Here is an 18072-nt window from a genome sequence, read left to right on the forward strand (position 1 = left end):
ACTGCTCAAGCTCACTTTCTTTTTCCCCTTAGTATTCCTTGTGTTTCACAAGGAAAGCTTCAGTTTATTCGAACCTATAAGTGACTATCCACGGTTAAGGTTTTGTCACCAATATGTGACCATCCACGGAAAAGGTTTTGTCACAATATATTTTGGTATCATTATTTTTATTCATATATCTATTTATGTTCAGCTTTTTTTGTTGTGCTCATACTTTTGCAATAAAGCCTACTTTTCCATCTTTTCCTTTGACTTTCGTGTTCATTTCATAAGCCTCCTTGCAACTCAAAACTGCAAAAAACAAAAGTATAAAAACGGTGTCAGAATTTTTTACTTTGTATGACCTAGATTTGTAAACATGGCAAAATCAACCATTTTGGTTGTTTGAATTAAGGATTGCATAGCAGACACAGTTTCAGTTCCATATGGTTGTAGGGCAACCCCTTGATATCAGTGTGGGAAGCGTGTTAAGACTCCTCTGTTCGGAGATTTTAAAAGTTTCCTTCATTTCCTTCATGTTAAACTGCGGTTTAAAACAAATATATCCGATGCTTATAATTGAATAACTTCCCACCAATAATTAGGGATATGTCATTATTTTTGTCTGGGAGAAGGGAGGGGGGAGGGGGAGTTTGGAGAATTTTGCTTTGTCACGATAGAATTCAGCTGATCCTCTTAAAGGCCCATTTTCAACCGAGATGCCTTGCGCACCCAGATCATTTTTCATATATTAAAAATACGCTATTTTCCTCGAAGTTGCGGAATCGCTTTGATATCTTCTTCCATCTTACTAATTAGGATTTTCAAAGTTCCATCTTGAATCATGTGCGAACAACAAACTATCGTAGTATCCATATCAGTAAATAGTTTTTAATTCTTACATGTATGACGGTGAAAAACGTCATTTGAGAAGTTGATGCCTCCGAAGAAGCGGTCTAGAGGAAGGCAGGGTCTGCCCAGCTCGGCAAAGGTTATTCGACTTCGAGAGTCTGTGTATGATTTATGGAGGGCAAGGAAAACAACAATGGGTTTCGGTAACACTACAGACAGTGCTTTTGCAGAAATGTTATTGCATTGTTCCTACGATGGAACTAGAGACTCCGGGGAGATTTTTTCGACGTGAGAATAATTATTTGACTGATTTTTACTTGAGATCTTGAGATATGTATGTAGGTGTAGGGGGATGCTACAAACATGAAATCTGCAGTTCAAAGCATTGTGCCTCATGCATTTGGTGACCATACTTGTTGTAGAGAAACATGGTGTTAATGGAACCCGCCGACTTTTCAAAGATAATCGACTAGTAGAAGCCTTTGAGCTATCGCAAGTACTTAGGCAGTTCTTAACTTTTTTGAGGGCCAGCATAGATTTAGCTTCAACACGATCCACAAAGCCCGTTTGCACAATCTTGGCTGGACACAACGCCGCCACATTTGATATTCCATTAATTCTTCGAAACGGTGGCAAAAATTTTATCGCGGAGCGCAGTTCCATCAGTTCCATCCGGTTTGCAGACACTCTGACACTGATGAAATCACTCATCAAAAGCAAGCACTCTTCCCTCCAAAACGCAGAAGGTAAGTTTCCAAAACCTGGGCAGAGTTCTGTTTACGAACATTTATTTCAAACCACCTTTGATGCCCACGACGCCCTAGAGGACGTGATCGCTCTTCGAAGAATCTTGCTTTCGTCTAGGTTGGCTTTGCCTGATGAAATGTTCGTGAACAGAAGTTCTGTAATCTCTGTCAAGGACGCCGCCGAAGACCTGAAATATCTTGACAACAGTCATCAGAGACTCCTGTCTTTTCGAGGAAAGCTGTACAACCCAGGTCATGCAGATAGCCCAATAAAGCAAAGAAGTGCCGAAAAAATTGCTGGCAGTGGCCTAAGATATGAGGATTTAAATAATTTGTACCAACTATTTGGACGGAAAGGTCTTGTGTGTATTTTGACGAGACCGCCATTGTCTAGTCGCTCATCGCTTCCAAGGGTCACAAACACGACGAGAATAGTCTCCGCAATTTTGGAACACTTCGAAGAGATTTCCTAGGATTCTGCGACATAGTGATATAAGGTATATTCTCAACTGACTTTCAGGTCAAAAGCAGTTTGTACAAAAACGTCAAAGATAATGACCGCCCGTGTTTACACATTCGTCCTCGACAAAACCGCGTGGTTCGAAAGTTCGCGCATGCTCAAATAGCGATCTTGGCGAGTTCCTATTCTGATGACGTAATTGCCATTGAGGTGAGAAAATAGAAAGTTCCCCCTCTGACTTCTCATATTTCTTCAGTGAAGTTCCTTAAAATTTGGCAGAGATGTTATACCCTTTTAGCTTTCCTTGCTGTGAATTTATCAGAAAAATTTGTAAGACAAGTTTTTCGCTCAGCCAAAAAAACAAAAAAAAAATGTTAAAAGCGAAAAAACTACCTTGTCAACCCCTATTTTTTCGATTTTAAAAGTTTCGTCTTGTCAGATTGTACCCGTTCGGTGAATAATAAAAAATTCTACCGAAGAAAATTGAAGAAAATTGAAATCAAAGTCAAACAGACGTCAAAAAATGGCGATATTTGAGTAGTTTTAATTTGGGACTAAAAGTTTTTACTTCAGAGGTGACTGTTGTAGAGCAAATTTAGGTCCTTGATTTTTATGTTTCAGTCGCTTTGATTTGAAAAATAGCAAAAACAACAAGAATATTAACTTCGATTGATTCCACTGACGCGCGCTTCGTGATCTTGCATAACCCTACTGAGCCACCTTAATTTAGCAATCACATTTGCCTGGTCCTGTGGGCTGAAATTTAGTATCAGTTTAGTATCATCTACATAACACTGCGGGGAGCTGTGGCGTGGCGTACATCTATTGTTTAGTTGAACAACAACTAGACAATGTTAATCTATTTAGATCTGCAAGGAGTGGTAGAAGTAGTTGGCATGCCTCCTCTTAGTTGGTGGTCTACAAACCTCCATTCAAATAGAAATCTTGTAATTCTTGTCATTCTTGACAAAGCGTTTCTGAATAGTCCCGTCCGATTTTGTTTACAACAACAACACCACTAACTTCAGCACCAAGCAACATTGAAATGGGAGAGAGGGGAAAAAATGAGAGTGACAAGAAAAAATTCAAAAGGAATAGGCTTTCCTAAGTCAGAACTGAGTTTAATTTGCAAGTGAATGAAAACTTATTACCATACGAAAGGATGAGTACCAGGACTCGCTTTGAAAAAGAGGCTAAAGACAATTCGGAAATGGGCTATTACAATGATATACCATGAAATAACAAAGACGTTTCTTCATTACCTGTTTGGCACCTCGCCCCCTTGAATCCAGCAGGACACAGACAGCGATATCCTTTATACGTAAAACCACTTTGACAAATGGCGTTGTTCTTGCGAGGATTTTCAACACAAGCACTCTGGAACGAATCAAATCCATAAAAAGGAAAAATAGGCGGCTTCTTTTCAGCTGTTTCCATCACCAGGCCTTTTTTTTTCAGATATCAACCCATACCAATACAGATTTGCAAGAAAAAAAGTGATGGTGTGATGGAACTTGTAGCGGCCGTTAAGAGTACAAAAGAGGTAGGTGACTAGATATTGTTATAAAGTGTTCCCTAAGACCTCCACCAGCTAAATTGCAGTCGCGTAGAATCTCCGGTCACATCCGGCACCTTTACAGGCCTCACTGGCGACTCAGCAACTGTAAAATCTTTAAAGATGACACAAATATAAAGACTGCGTGCGCATTCGATCGATGTGGGTAAGTTAAGGCACGAATAGAATCGAGACACAGACCCTTCTCTTATGGGCGGCACCTGAAAATAAATTTCGATGACCTCGAAAATACGGTTCTTCCCTTGTACTGTTCGCACATCTGTCACTTGTTGTGGTTTTTACCCATAAAAACGGCCATTCCATGAGTGAAATCGTATGGAAACCACGCCTGGAACATCTCACTAGCCAAGCCTCACCAAAATAGAGTCGATCCTGCTATGGGCAGCACTCGAAATATTGAGGCCTTTTATTCCTCCTTAAAGCCATCACAACTTTTCAAAGCGGGAACCAGAGTAACTTGTGGTTTTTTCACTTTCCTTCTGTTGTGTCTGTACCGCGTGGGTTTTTCCTCGCAAAGAAAAAACTTGAGAAAGCGTGTTTCGATAGCCATATTTCTTCAACTACAGCCACCATATTTGTTTTATCTTTCAAATTTCCTGCCTTGTTCCCGCCTCCAGGTTACCTCAATTGGTTAGAGCGCTGGACTGTTGTACGGGAGGTCGAGGTCGATGGTTCGAGCCCCGGCCGGACCAGCACTTAAGGTCTTAAAATAACTGAGGAGATTGCGCTACCTTTCTATAATATCAAGAGATGGATAGACATTCTAGTCTTCTCGGATAAGGACGAATAAACCGTAGGTCCCGTCTCCTGCATCTATAATTAGTTAATTTGGTTTGGCAGGGGACGTTAAAGAACCCACTGACGAGATTACTGTGATGTGGTCTGGCCTGTTTACGGGGAATTGGGGGGGGGGGGGGGGGGAAGGGGGCATCTTCAATAAGTTTCCTTCGATTGTTTGTAAACTGCTGATGCAGTCCGGCCAAAGTCCCCCGAAAAGTGTTGTGATGTGCATTTGATCATATCCACATCTTAATTTGCCCAATATAAATATTAAAGTATCATTATCATTATCATTCCCAGTACTTCACGCTATTTTCCCGACCAAATGCTGACCTGATCGGCGGAGATCGCCTGACAGTTACCGATCGATTGTAATTTGAATAGTAAAGATATCGGAAATGCCGACTGTACTCGCGCGAAGCACGCGCAATTAGCGGAAAAACTGCATGAATGCACGTGTTTAAGGTGGCTCGTAAAAGTTTCCTCGCGCGGGCAACAGGTCACTCTTGCGTGACGCGCGCGAGAGAAACGTGCGAAAGAAGCGCGAGATCAAAAGATGAAAATTCAAAACAAAGATGGCGGCGCGTGGAAATTTTTCTACTTTTGTGAGAAGTTTACCTAAGAGCTTGTATTTGATGTGTTGAGCGGCTGCTGTGAATGCAGGAGATAGAAACTAAGATGAAGAAGACGATCTTTAGAGAAGTAAAAGTTGCTTCACTGCACATTCAAAAGAAATATTCAACCGATATGAAATCTTGCGACGGCGAAAAAAGAAGAACTCAAGTGAAGGATAATCTATCTGAAGTGGAAGAAGACTTTGAAACTTAAAGGAAAATAATATGATATAGCCAGAAGTCGTGTGTAGGATTTTTAAGATGAGCCCGGGAGGCTGTCTTTGACAACTGCTTAATGATTTTCTTAATTAGCAGTAAACGTCTGTAAACATCAGATCGTAGGCGCGCGCGCGAGCGCACGCAATTGTCAGCGTTAGCTATAACAGATCATGAGCAATTTTCGATCTTATAGAATCCAGATTTTTAAATGCGCGAGAACGCGTGTGGAAATTACTAAACTCACGAAAGCTATTGCATGAAAACAAGTCCGGTGACCCCTTCTTTTTATTGCTCCAATATGATAATAACGGCGAGAGGAATCATCAGAAAAAAAAAAAAAATAGAAAATTCTACGGAAGGAAATTTGCGATGTCTGAAAATTGCCTTTTTGCTAGATTTTCTGAGATTCTGCTCTGTAGAATTTTTTAAAAATTTTTGTGCATTTTCCTTTTCAAGTGCCAAAAGCAATCACTGAAAAAAAATCATGGGGTCACCAGGTTAGTTTTCGAATTATTTAAGCCACAAGCTAAAAAATGCGTCTGAATAAGCCTATGAAAGCGTTGCCATGGAAACTGCTAGTGACAAAATGACGCCTATTTTTGGATAACCAATGATTATATAATTCAACCCCGTAAAAGTGTTCAACTGGCCTTGGTCAGTCTTTCTGTTGTATTTTTTCAAAGTTACAAACCACCAAAAAGACGAAAACCGGTACGAGCCACCTTAAGAGTCACGCGGCACAGACACAACAGAAAGAGAGTTATATTCTAATTCGCTACCCCACTCAAACGAATATGAAACAGTTATCATTCAATAAGTAACCACAATTGGGGTGTGCCAACACGAGCCGTAGGCGACCCTCTTTTTTATGCCTTCATCAACAAAATTCATAGGAATGGTACATCAACGGCATGAAACCGGGGAAATGTGAAAAAAAAATAATAATGAAACAAGAAAAAACCACCCCACAAAACACTCTAAACTACGTTCGTATATGCAAAAAACTACTTCTAAGGGAAACTGACAATTCCCAGTCACTGGGTATTTAATTTTTAGGGCGTGGGGACGGCCGTAAGACGCGAATGAATATAAATGACAACAGCTCGAATATTGTATGTAGCCTACCGCTAATTAAGCAATTGTAACAACATGCCATGCAGCACCCTAAAGAAAGGGTTACTTAACCCATGATAAATACAGAAATAGAAGAAATCGATCGAAATAGATTGAAGCCAATAACATTGAAGCTCCCGAGGATAAAGTCTTCATGGTACTTTCAATATTACCATATCTTTTAATTTTATTTCCATTAAAAAAATTCATTTCATCTTTCCACGGTTAATTCGAGGAAGATGTTACTTAAAAGACTAGATTTATGTTCTCTCACAAGGTCAAGCTCAGTGCGGAAGGGGGTGCATTAACCCACAACAGTGGCCTTGTTGTTTTTTACATTATCACTGTTGGATGATGGCCAGGCTGTCATGTCTAGTTCAGATAATATATTTATGTGCACATTTGGCAGCATCTGTTAGGAAAGGAATGCCATTTATTACAAAATATACCTTCTTTACCTTTAATTTGTCCAGGAAATCATACTTCTCTCTAGGAAAGAAGGTGTAGAGAACGTGAGAGAGGACCTTGTGATCGACAGAGTGTGACTTATGAGATAAAATGTGCGGAGTCTGGCGATATCTATATCGGAGAAACGTCAAGGAGTGCATGTACAAGAGGCAAAGAACACGTGAAGTCACAAGCCAAAAAGGACGAGCGGTCAGTCTTGTGGAAGCATTGTAAAGAGAAACACAACAGCATAACGCAGAATTTCGAGATGAACGTTACCGGGTCTTACTCCAGCGACGCCATGCTGAGGCAAATATCTGAGGGTGTTCGGATAGACAAAGTACCAGAAAGTTCATTGATGAACTCTAAGAGCGAATGGAATTGTTTCCGGGTCCCCCGCGCGATAGACCACGTAAAATAAGTTACCCCGTGTTTGCTTACATGATGTCTGGGAACATACAAACATTATTAATGCATCTTACATGAGGTTCTTTTTGACTGATGAGGCTCGAAGAGCGAAATATATTTCAAGATTCTTAAAGCACTGTTCTTTTATTTTTACAGTTTCTATACGTGCGTCGAATGTGATACTCGAGACATGATTTCTTATTCTGCAAGTAGTTCAAGTTATTCAAACGCATTCCTAGCCTCGGCAACTACTATTTCTTTAAGACCTCTTAAAAAGCCAGATATTATAATTATGGTTCACGTTTCATTATAAATTATCAATCACTTCATCATTAATTCAAGCACAGGAAAAAAGGTGAAAAATTGTTTAAATAAAAATAATGTCATTAATATTGCAATGCAAGTTTTTCGAGTTCAATTTAAGGCATTCTCAGTAAAAATTAATTATTTACTATTACATATAGATCATTTTTTTTCCTCCAGTTTCTTCTACTCTGTATGGGTATGAAGGTTACCACATGTAAACATTCATGTGTTTGGTGTACATGTAGCAATAAAGAAAGGTAATATCTGTGAGTCAATTACAATAACTTTATTGACACTTCCCTGATGGGGCTTTTCAGTGACAATACATAATTTACTTAAAAAGATGATATACATAACAACAAAAACTAAATACAATTTTATGAGTAAATACTTACTTACACAATAAATTATTAATCACTGGATGTAGCCATTCACATAATTACCAAATGGGCCTCAACAACTGCAACACTCATAAATATTTAATTTTTATTATTTTGCAGGAATGATTTCACCAAGTGACTTTTTTCTTGAAACTGAAACGCAATTTAAACCCTGGATGGTATAAGGATCCCGGATGCTGCGCACAGCCTCTTTTTGACATACCACTTGAAAGGGTCATGATTGATGAGCTCCACATGTTTCTGCAGATTACAGATATTCTAGAGAAGAGTATCATTTATGAGGCGATTAAATGGGATGAGGTAAATGAAGTAAAGATAAAAAAGATTTGCCTGTAGTGTAAAGTCTACTTTGTAAATTATTTAAAGCAAATTTGAACGACAGCAGTCTGCTTTAAATTCTTGTTCATTTATTATGAACATAAAGAATAGATTTTGTTGCTACTTAGAAAGGTGATTTCAGGAAATCAAGCAAAGAGCAGAGGGGAATACATCTGAAAACATTCCTTAAAGCTGTTAGAGAATGTGGTGTATCCCCGTCAATTTGGACAGTCAAACAGGGAAATTTAGGCTGGACATGTCTTATGGGAAATGAAAAGAAGAAACTGTTGACAAACCTCTCCTCTAAATTCTCCTCCTTTCTACCTCCTGAGGTTTGTGAACAACTGACCAAATCGTGGAAATTAAGTACAATTATTCTGTTTTGAGTTGATTTGCTTCTAAATCTTACACGAGTTTCAACTTGTTACCCGCTTTTTTATTAAGTTATTTGTTTTTTGTTTTTTTTTATTTTTTTGAAATATTGCACCTGTTTCCTATGGACAGGATTTCAAAAGCTTTATGACATATTTTGAAGTTGGAGTCCGTCTGAGAAAGATGGCCATGATTTCCCAAGCTAAGTAATATGGTCATCAATATATTCAGACAGTCTACTTTCAGTGTCAGCTGCAGTTATAAATTCTCACTGAAATATTTATTTCTATGTAATTATATATATTTATTCTATTTAACAATTGGTTCATGCTTTAGCGTGCACTATCGAGTTATGGAGCACGCGGGAAGTTTCGAGAGCACGAAAGAAGCGTAAGAGTTGCCCGAGGCGATAGCCGAGGGCAACTCTAGCTTCTTGAGTGCTCTCCAAACTTCCCACGTGCTCCATAACTCGATAGTGCACAGCTGAAAGCATGAACCAATTGTTTTAGAACATAGCCGGTGGAATTGTGCATCAAATGCGACGCGAAAAACGGACAACAATATCAGTTGAAGCGAATCGTGACGGCGCTGATGCGGAGTCTCCTTTTCCTTTGTTTTTCTCTTTTTCTGCCTCATTTAAAAACTCTAGCCCATGGGTTTGTATCCATTATTGTCGCGAAATGTATCATTTTTCCCCGCACTAGCAATGGTCGCTCGCGCGAAAAAAAAATTCTGGCGAAGCCGGATTTGCTGACGCTATCAGCGTGCACTATCGGGATTTTGAGCACGCTTACGTATAATGAATTTGATTGCGCGACTCTGCTAGCTATGTTCTAATTACTGTAGGTAAAAGAACGGGCTCTTATGCTTTGCAGTTTGAAATTAGAGGGCCTGGATAAGCCAAAACAAATCCCATAACACCTTACATACACATTATGTTATGCCACCTTCCTGCTTTACTGCAATAAATAGGATCTGTCAAGTCATTTACTGGCCAGGGTATGCATATCATAGTATAGCTATATCTCTACTGCATACACCATGCAAAAATACCTGTATTCAAGGATTACAAGTCTCATTAACATGTACAATGTAAGTGACACACTTTTAATCCACTGGTAATCAATATTTTTCAATCTGTCCTCTTTTTTTCTTTGTCACTTTGCAGGTGTGGAGAAGAAAAATTACGACATATAAAAATACTTTCAAAGGAAATGTACTCAATGGGATAGTTGTCGCCACATTTTTCTGGTATAAAAAAGGATAGAGGTTTTGGAGCATGAGGATTTGCCCGTAAACATAGAAGTTACCAAAAGAGGGACAGCTCCCATTGGGAACAGGGAAAGAGTCTAGTGGCAAAGAATGCTGTTAAAAATTTGATGGCAAAAGCATCACAAGGAACCACTGCTGCCCTCATGTTGTTGAAATTCCTGTACATCTACTTCAATTGAAAACAACAGCTGTCATCAGATCAGTGAAAGTTACACCCCGAGTGACCTCAAGAAATTGCAAAAAAAGAACTAGTTGCTATTTTTCAGATCAAACTAGGCAACCTCCTTTCAAAAAAAAAGGGTGGACATCATTTTAGATATAATGGTATGGCAAAATGGTAACTCTACCTGAGGCCATGGGGGAAGAACTCCCAGAAAAATTGGGTGGGGTGTTCAGCCCACTCCCCAAAACCCTTACCCTATTTACGACCAAAACGACTGAAAAACCATACCCTTTGGGGCTGCAAAGTGCCCTCTCGATGGTATTTTTCAGTCTCTCGAGGTTCTCAGCAAAAGTACGTCCTCTGGGGGAGATGGATTTCTGAAATAGCTGGACAAAAAATGGGTTTCATTTAACAGCGAGAAGCTAATCCGGTGGAAGAATGTTTGGTACAAGCGAAAATTTCCTCCGAATAAAAACATTTACTTTCTTTAAATGCTTGCGCATGAAATAAATGTAAAACGGGGTTGACAGGCCTACACGACTCCCCAGCGTGTGTTTAGAGTAGCCTCTTTGGGCGACCGTCCTCTTTTGAAAGATACAAGAAGCGGATTTTTGTATATTCATTCAGTAGTGGTCGTGTTTCTATTAAATGCGCGTGTCTCATGAGAATTTGCTTTAGGTTTGGCACTGATGGTTGGTATTGTGTAACAAAAGGTAATATTCGTTGGTTCGTCTTTTGTTGCTGTTGAAAAGCTAATTTCTTTTTTTTAATTCACTTCACTGTAAATTCGTTCGAGCTGTTTCACTGAGCCCCAAACACCAAATCAGCCTCTCTAATACAGAGGTTGATTTGGCCCAGTCAGGGTCGTTTTGAAAAGGTATAGCCAAAACAGCCCCATCCAAGTCCAAAATAGTCCTAATGAAACCAAAACGACCCTTTAAAAGTCAGAATAGCTCCTAAACCATATCCATTTTAATAAAGGCCAATAGTTTCGAAAGAAACTGTTTGGGGCTGCGTCGGTGGGGTAACGAAATAATTTGGATATATCAACAAAGGTGAAATGGTAAATTGGCCACCGTAACGATTACAAAAGCTGACGTTTCGAGCGTTAGCCCTTCGTCGGAGTGAAGGGCGAGTATACCTTCGTTCCGACGAAGGGCTAACGCTCGAAACGTCCGTTTTTGTAATCGTTACGTTGGCCAATTTACCATTTCAACTTTGTTGATATATCCAAATCATATCCATTTTGGCTCTACAAAAGTCCGTTTTGTACAAAGGGGCTTTAATACAGATGGTGCCATTTCCGTCCTATAAGGCCTAAAAGGACCAAGCACCCTTTAAGGCCAAAATAGTTCCCCAATCATATCCATTTTAGCTCCACAAAAGTTTGTTTTGTCCAAAGGGGTTTGGTGCCATTTCACGGCTAAAAAAAGGCTAAGTCCAGAATGAATTAAAAATATATGCACATTCTTTAAACCAAGGAGATCATGCATTATAAAGAAAGCTTAACAAAGTTGTTTCCATGGTAACATTTAACCTTTGACGGCGAGGACTTCTTGGTGTTTAGTAAAGATGAGCAAGAAATGTTGCACTATCTGCCCAACTTCAAAGAAAGGACTTGGTTTAAAAACTGGAAAAAGAAATCCATCGTCGAAGGCATCGTTCCCGAACAGGAAAAAGGTCACCAAAATGCAAAAGAGGTAAAGGTGTTCCTACATTTAATTGTGCAATAAAATCTATTTCAAGATATGAGATATATATACCATGTGAGCCTGGCGGGAGATTACTTTTTCGCGCCACTTTGCTGGCACATGCGCAAAAGTTAATTTCCAGTCCACTTTGTACAGCGTTATTCTTGGCGATTAGTTGAGTCGAGCGTTGAGAGTGTTTGAATACCAGGGTAATCTGTTCGCTTTTAACTCATTCCTATTTTCTTTGGACTTTATTGATTAATATTAAGATTTCTATTTCATGTTAGACTCAAGTGTTCTTTTTTTCTATTTATTTAGGGTCCAGCCAACGTAGAAAATCCTGCCGTGGAGAATCTCTCTTCGCCGGACTCAGATAGCGACTCGACAACTAGAAGCGCCCTTCATCAGCCGGTTATTCTAATTCGGGGACCGCTATAAACCAAGTTACCCTTCAGAGTGGAAATTGTGACCAGGTAAGTAACGGACTAATACTACATTTGGTTTAATATTTTTGCTTAGCATATGCACAGCTAATTTTATTTCGTTCTTTTAGGTAGAAGGGGGGAAAACACCAACCGACGTTACTCCAAAAAGTCGTAAGGTAAGACAGGTATTCGTTTAAAAAGGGGAAATAGTAAGCTAACAGTTCGAAAACGTTAACCATCCTTATCATACTAGCGGTCTCTGGTCCGGATCGAACACTGTTAATACATTCTTTTTTAAATAAACCGGTTCATATCATAGTTAAATAAAGCTGTTCTTAGTAAAAAAAAGGTTCTTAGTTAAGGCTTAAATTAAATACAGAATGTTTCTTCTTGTTATTGCACCTAAAGTTCTACAATTGCGGTAATTTATACAATACCATATACCTACGGCACTGCGTAAACTCATTATTTTGAATTGGGCACAATTTTAATACGCAGGTCTGAACGTTTGATCGAGGAGAATGCATGTGAGTGTGAGGCCTCGAGTCTTGTGATATTATTCTTGGCTAGGGGAGATTTGGCACTTGTAAACTAATGACTTTGAATGTTTCTGGTGATTTGTTAAAACATAGTTAATCGAGGGGAATAGTTATGAAGGCCGGCGAACTTCAAAGGCGCATGTTATTGTTATGATTTTTCACTAGTCACGTGACACTGGCCCTGCACATTCCAAATACAGTTGTTGTATAGAGAGGCGTGTGTTCGAAATATTTTAGTTTAAAACGGTGAAATTAAGCTCTAAATGTCATTCCGATCGGTTTAAAACCGTCCTAGTGCAATATGCCTGGTGAGAATTGTTCGATTCTTGGTTGTGGGACCTGTAGAAGGTCGAAAGGCCTTGGAATTTGGAAGCTTCCAAAGCCGAAGGACGAAGCGCACAAGAAAGGGCGCGACGAATGGCTACAGCAAATCACTCGAACACGAGAGATCGATCATCATTTCAAAGATCTAATAGAGAAAGATCGTGTTTACACTTGCGAAAAGCATTTCAAGCCAGAAGATATCGAGATATGTAAGTAATAACAATGAAACTTTCTATTACAAACATGTACTCGTGCAAACAGTGTGCAGGGCTTACGCGGCACTTCGGTCCTGTTGCAGTCGTAGATCTCGTGTTGATGTAGAAAATATGTCGAAACAGATTAAATATAAGTCCAATCTTTGTTTTATAGTTCCAAGTGAAAAGACGACGAAAAAGAAACCATGATTTGGAGCGATCTCGACAATAAACATGCCAAGAAAGAGCCACGAGACGCCGAAACCATCGCCAAGAGTTCCGATTACTCGTACTGAAGTCACCAATGAATGCACTCAAGGGCCTTAAACGTACTACAAAACTCTCGCCGATTTCAATAGAAGACTTCCCAATATCAAATCTTTGAATCATTGGGATAAGAGGATTCTTGAAGACAAAGTTGTACTCAAAAAGATGGATGGTCAGTACGTCTTGCCCAAGACTGAGATTATTGTGGCAGACAGTCTCAGCTTTAAAGTTAAAGTTTACGGCTGCTATTTACCCGATGATCAACCAATATACATGAAATACCGTCGCTCTGTGAGAAACATAACCATCAGCCGCTTGGTTGATGAACTTGAAGGCTATATTATTTGTTGTGGTGTAGAGCGAAATGACTCTGACTGTAGTAAGCTACTGCACCATGTTTTCCCAACATGCTCAGATTCAGGTGATTCAGACTCGGAACAATTTCCACAGAAAGGGTATTGGAGGGCTAAAGGCTGCTTGATTTATGCCAGTGATTCAGTTTGTCCTGAATGTAAAGAGCATGCTGTTCAGAAGGCAAAGCCAAGAAAAAGTGGCAATTTGAAGCCAGCTCATGCGAAAGCTCCTGTGTCTGTTATAGATCCAAGAAGAATTAAGCTCACTCCTCAAGAGCAGAGACTACGCTGCTCAGAGCTTGAACACCAGTTAGATGAGATGCGCAATGAGCTCAAAAAGTCTAGCATAAACATTGATCATGAACTGGGTAATGATTTTGCTAAACTCTTCAGTTCAGCTGACAAAGATGTTGCACCATTTATGAACCTCTTTTGGCAACAAAAACAACGAATGGCTACCTCAAGTAAATATGGAGTGCGATATCACCCAATGATCATTCGCTTTTGCCTGTCTTTGGCAGCAAAGTTTCTCTCGTGCTATAAAGAGTTAAGAAACAGTGGTGTCCTTACTCTTCCCAGTCAACGGCGTCTTAAGGACTACAGAAACGCTATAAAGCCACAAAGGGGAGTCAATGAGCAAGTCATAGAGGAACTTAAGACCATCAGCAATGCATACTTTGGTGTGCAAAGATATGTTGTCTTGCTGTTTGACGAGATGAAGGTTCAAGCCAATTTAGTAATGGACAAAGTTACTGGCGAGCTGATTGGCTTTACTGATCTTGGTGATCCCAATGTAAATTTTGCTGTACTAGAGGAGACAGATGAAATTGCTTCTCACATCTTGTTATTTCTAGTATGTGGCATGTGCACTGAACTGAAGTTTGCTTTGGCACACTTCTCCACGAGAGAGGTTACTGCTGCCCAAATAATGCCAATCTTTTGGGAAGCAGTATGCATCCTAGAGACAAACTGCAATCTGTGGGGCATAGGTGCAACCTCAGATGGAGCATCACAGAATAGGAAGCTCTATAGATTACATAAACTTCTTGATGGTGGATTTGACAAGGATGTGTGCTTATCGCAGTATTAACCTATTTGCCTGTCGTCGCTATTCGTATTTCTTTGCTGATGCTCCGCACTTAATCAAGACAACAAGAAACTGTCTGCTGCATTCTCGATCAAGCACATGCACAAGGTACATGTGGAACGATGGCATGTACCTTTTCTGGCAACACATTGCTCAATTGTTCTACCAGGACATTGACAGTGGTCTTAAGCTCCTTCCCAAGCTAACCTACGAGCACATCAATCTCAACTCATACTCAGTTATGAGAGTCAACCTGGCAGCACAAGTCCAAAGTGCCTCAGTGTCTGCTGTCCTAAAGTCATTTGGTCCACCAGAATCACATGATACTGCGAAACTGTGCGAGATGGTAGATACGTTCTTTGATTGCCTGAATGTGAGGAGCTTGTCTGAACATCAACGGAAAAGGAAGCCATTTTTAGCCCCCTACTCTAGAAGTGATGACGAAAGGTATGTAAAATTTTGAACAATCAATTGAGTTATAGTGTAAAGCACAATTGAATGGCCAATCTGATATTGTTTTTTGTATTTAATCTGTTACATATTGTTTTCTTTTGTGTAATCAACATTATTTTGTACACAGTAATAATAATAGTATCAATAATTCTCTCACAGATTAAATACGCATACTCTGTCATCAGTATTATTAATAATTATTTTAACTATTGGCTAAGCTTGTTTATTATTCTATTGTAGATTCCAGTGGTTCTTGGACTTCTTAGCCTACCTGAAAAGCTGGAAAGAAAGTACTGATGCCAGACCTGGAAACTTTACAAAAAATGCTCGAGCTAGGATGTTCTTATCTCGGCAAACTTATGAAGGGTTCCAAATAACCGTCTATTCTGCGAACGAAGCCACTAAATTTCTACTTAGCAAAGGTATGGAATATGTATTGACAGAACGTTTTTGTCAGGATCCAGTTGAAGAGTATTTCGGTAATCAGCGAAATCAGGACGACGGAATGACAACCCTGATGTATACTCTTTTGGCTACCATGACAACACCATTAGAATACAAAGAACAATATCCTGTCAAAGTGGGAATACAAGAGGTAGAAAGGACAAGCGCAGAGCTTGGGTCAATGTGACCAATGATCCTCTACCTGCTAGAAAGAAACCAAATAAATCTTGAAAAAAAACTACTTGTTTTTTGTGTAGATGCCACAGTGTTTTCATTTCTTGTTTGTACAAGTAGAAAAGCTATATAGCATTTTTTGAAAGACAACACCCACAAATATTATATATTGCTGGCATTCATAGTTTCATTTTTTTATGAATCATACTATTTGCACAATAAGATTGCTTATTTGCTCTTCAAAGCACATCAACTGGTGTATTTATTTGATGGTGGTGTTTATTTCAGATGGCATCTAAGTGAGTAAATATGAAATATAGCGCTTGTTCAACACAAATACAGTTCATGGTAGACTATATTGTTGTACATAGATCTCAAGTTCAATGCTCTCTGTGCTTTTATTTAGTCAATTTATTTTTGTTTGCATAACATGTTGCAAATAAATGATACAGAAAACAACGAGTTAGCTTTAACAGTATGGTATGTTACATTCATTAAGTTCTTATATCAGACTTAATCCATACACAATAGACTCTGCTCAGTACATGGCTACCCAGGGCCTGGTAGTTGAAAGCGTGATTAGGGCTACTTCACAGTTAATTTAATGAATTGAATGTTCAAGTTGTAAAATTACAACTTGAATAAAGTTTAGTTGATGATGATTTGTAAATAAAGTATAATAAAATGCTTGCTAATCTTGTCTTTCATTATCTTGCTCTGCGTCATAACATTTTCTGCTTATATCCTTAGGTAGAGCTTTAGACTTAGTTTTCTTAACTTTGACTTTATGCTGCTCAATAATATCTTTAGCTAGTGAAAATGAACGGACACGTACATAAAGGTTGATGATGCTATACAGTACACTAATATGGGGAACAGGTTCAAGCTCAGCTTCACAAACCATAATATTATAGTGTGACAATATAGTGCTGTCAGTGACTGACTTCCAAATAATACTTGGAATCTCAATTTGCTGTAAGCCAACTACATGTGTAAATTCTCTAAAGATCATTTCAGTTTCGCAGAAAACCTTTTGTGCTGGTTGAGTAATAAACCAAAGTCCGCCACGAGTCACACTTGAAATCAGATTTTGTGAAGTGTTGATTTCAGACTTTTCAGCTTTCAAGATTGCCATAGCTTGAACACATGATGTCTCTGTCTGTAAACACAGTGTTGATCTCTTTGATTTCACTTCCCCTTGAAGATTTATTGCAGTATGCCAACAGACTGTCTGCCAACTTAATCGCCAATAATGTTGCTGCATTTCTTGACAGCCCTCTAAAGTAGTTCAAAGAGTTTACTGCCACGGTTAAGTAGTACTTTCCATAAAATTTCTCTACACTACCATTCTTAGAGTAGCCTTTAAGGAGATTCTCTATGTTTTTATACTCTGCTTCGTCTCCCATAAAACCAAATCAGTCTTTTAAAGGGGTATTTTAGCTTCTTTTTTAGAGTCTATTCAGCCCTTGAGATTGGGCCCAAAACAGCTCCTTTATGGAGAGTAAATCAGCCCTAAAAAAGGTATCATATTTTACTCACCGTTCCGGCCCCGTTTTGGGGGCTGACACAGCTCTGAATTAAGTTACATTTCAGCTCCAGTAGGGTTATTCGTGGAGCCCTTTACAGAACCAAATCAGACTTCTAATCGGGCTATTTTGGCTCCTTTTTGAGAGTCTATTCAGCCCTTAAATTTGGGTCCAAATCTGCACCTATTTAACGAGCCAAATCAGCCCTAAAAATGTACCATATTTTACTCACCGTTTCGGCCCCATTTTTGGGGCTGAAACAGCTCGAAAGAATTTACAGTGTTCTGAGAGGGTTGTGCTATTGAGGTCATCTGGGTAGCCTCTCTTTAGTAAATGCGCTTCATTTCTCTTTTTCTCCTCGAATATTGTATGAGAGGAGTTTGTTCTTAGAAGTCTAAGGGTCTCCCCTTTTATAAAGTCTTTTTTAATTCCTTGTGGGTGGCAGGAACTATAGTGTGTATACTGAAATGTCTAAGTTTGTTTAAAATGATACGCACATCAGGGATTACGTATTTTTCAAATCGTTCGCCTTTGTAGATGTACAGCTATTTTTTTGACTAAAGGCTGAT

At 39.2% G+C, this 18072-nt stretch overlaps 1 protein-coding gene and 1 pseudogene across 1 annotated transcript; one reads left to right on the top strand and one right to left on the bottom strand.

Moving 5' to 3' along the window:
- Positions 1–14901: 14901 nt before the first annotated feature.
- On the top strand, positions 14902–16046 carry LOC111345635 (transposable element P transposase). Its single transcript, XM_022952920.2, is given in 3 exon segments — positions 14902–15353; positions 15600–15850; positions 15853–16046. Coding segments are annotated over 3 exon segments (768 nt in total). The 5' UTR covers positions 14902–15018; the 3' UTR covers positions 16035–16046.
- Positions 16047–16351: 305 nt separating this feature from the next.
- LOC148728746 (uncharacterized) lies at positions 16352–17534 on the bottom strand (annotated as a pseudogene).
- Between the last annotated feature and the right edge of the window lie 538 nt (positions 17535–18072).

Source organism: Stylophora pistillata, chromosome 6 (assembly GCF_964205215.1).
Source record: "Stylophora pistillata chromosome 6, jaStyPist1.2, whole genome shotgun sequence".
Taxonomy (NCBI): Eukaryota; Metazoa; Cnidaria; class Anthozoa; order Scleractinia; family Pocilloporidae; genus Stylophora; species Stylophora pistillata.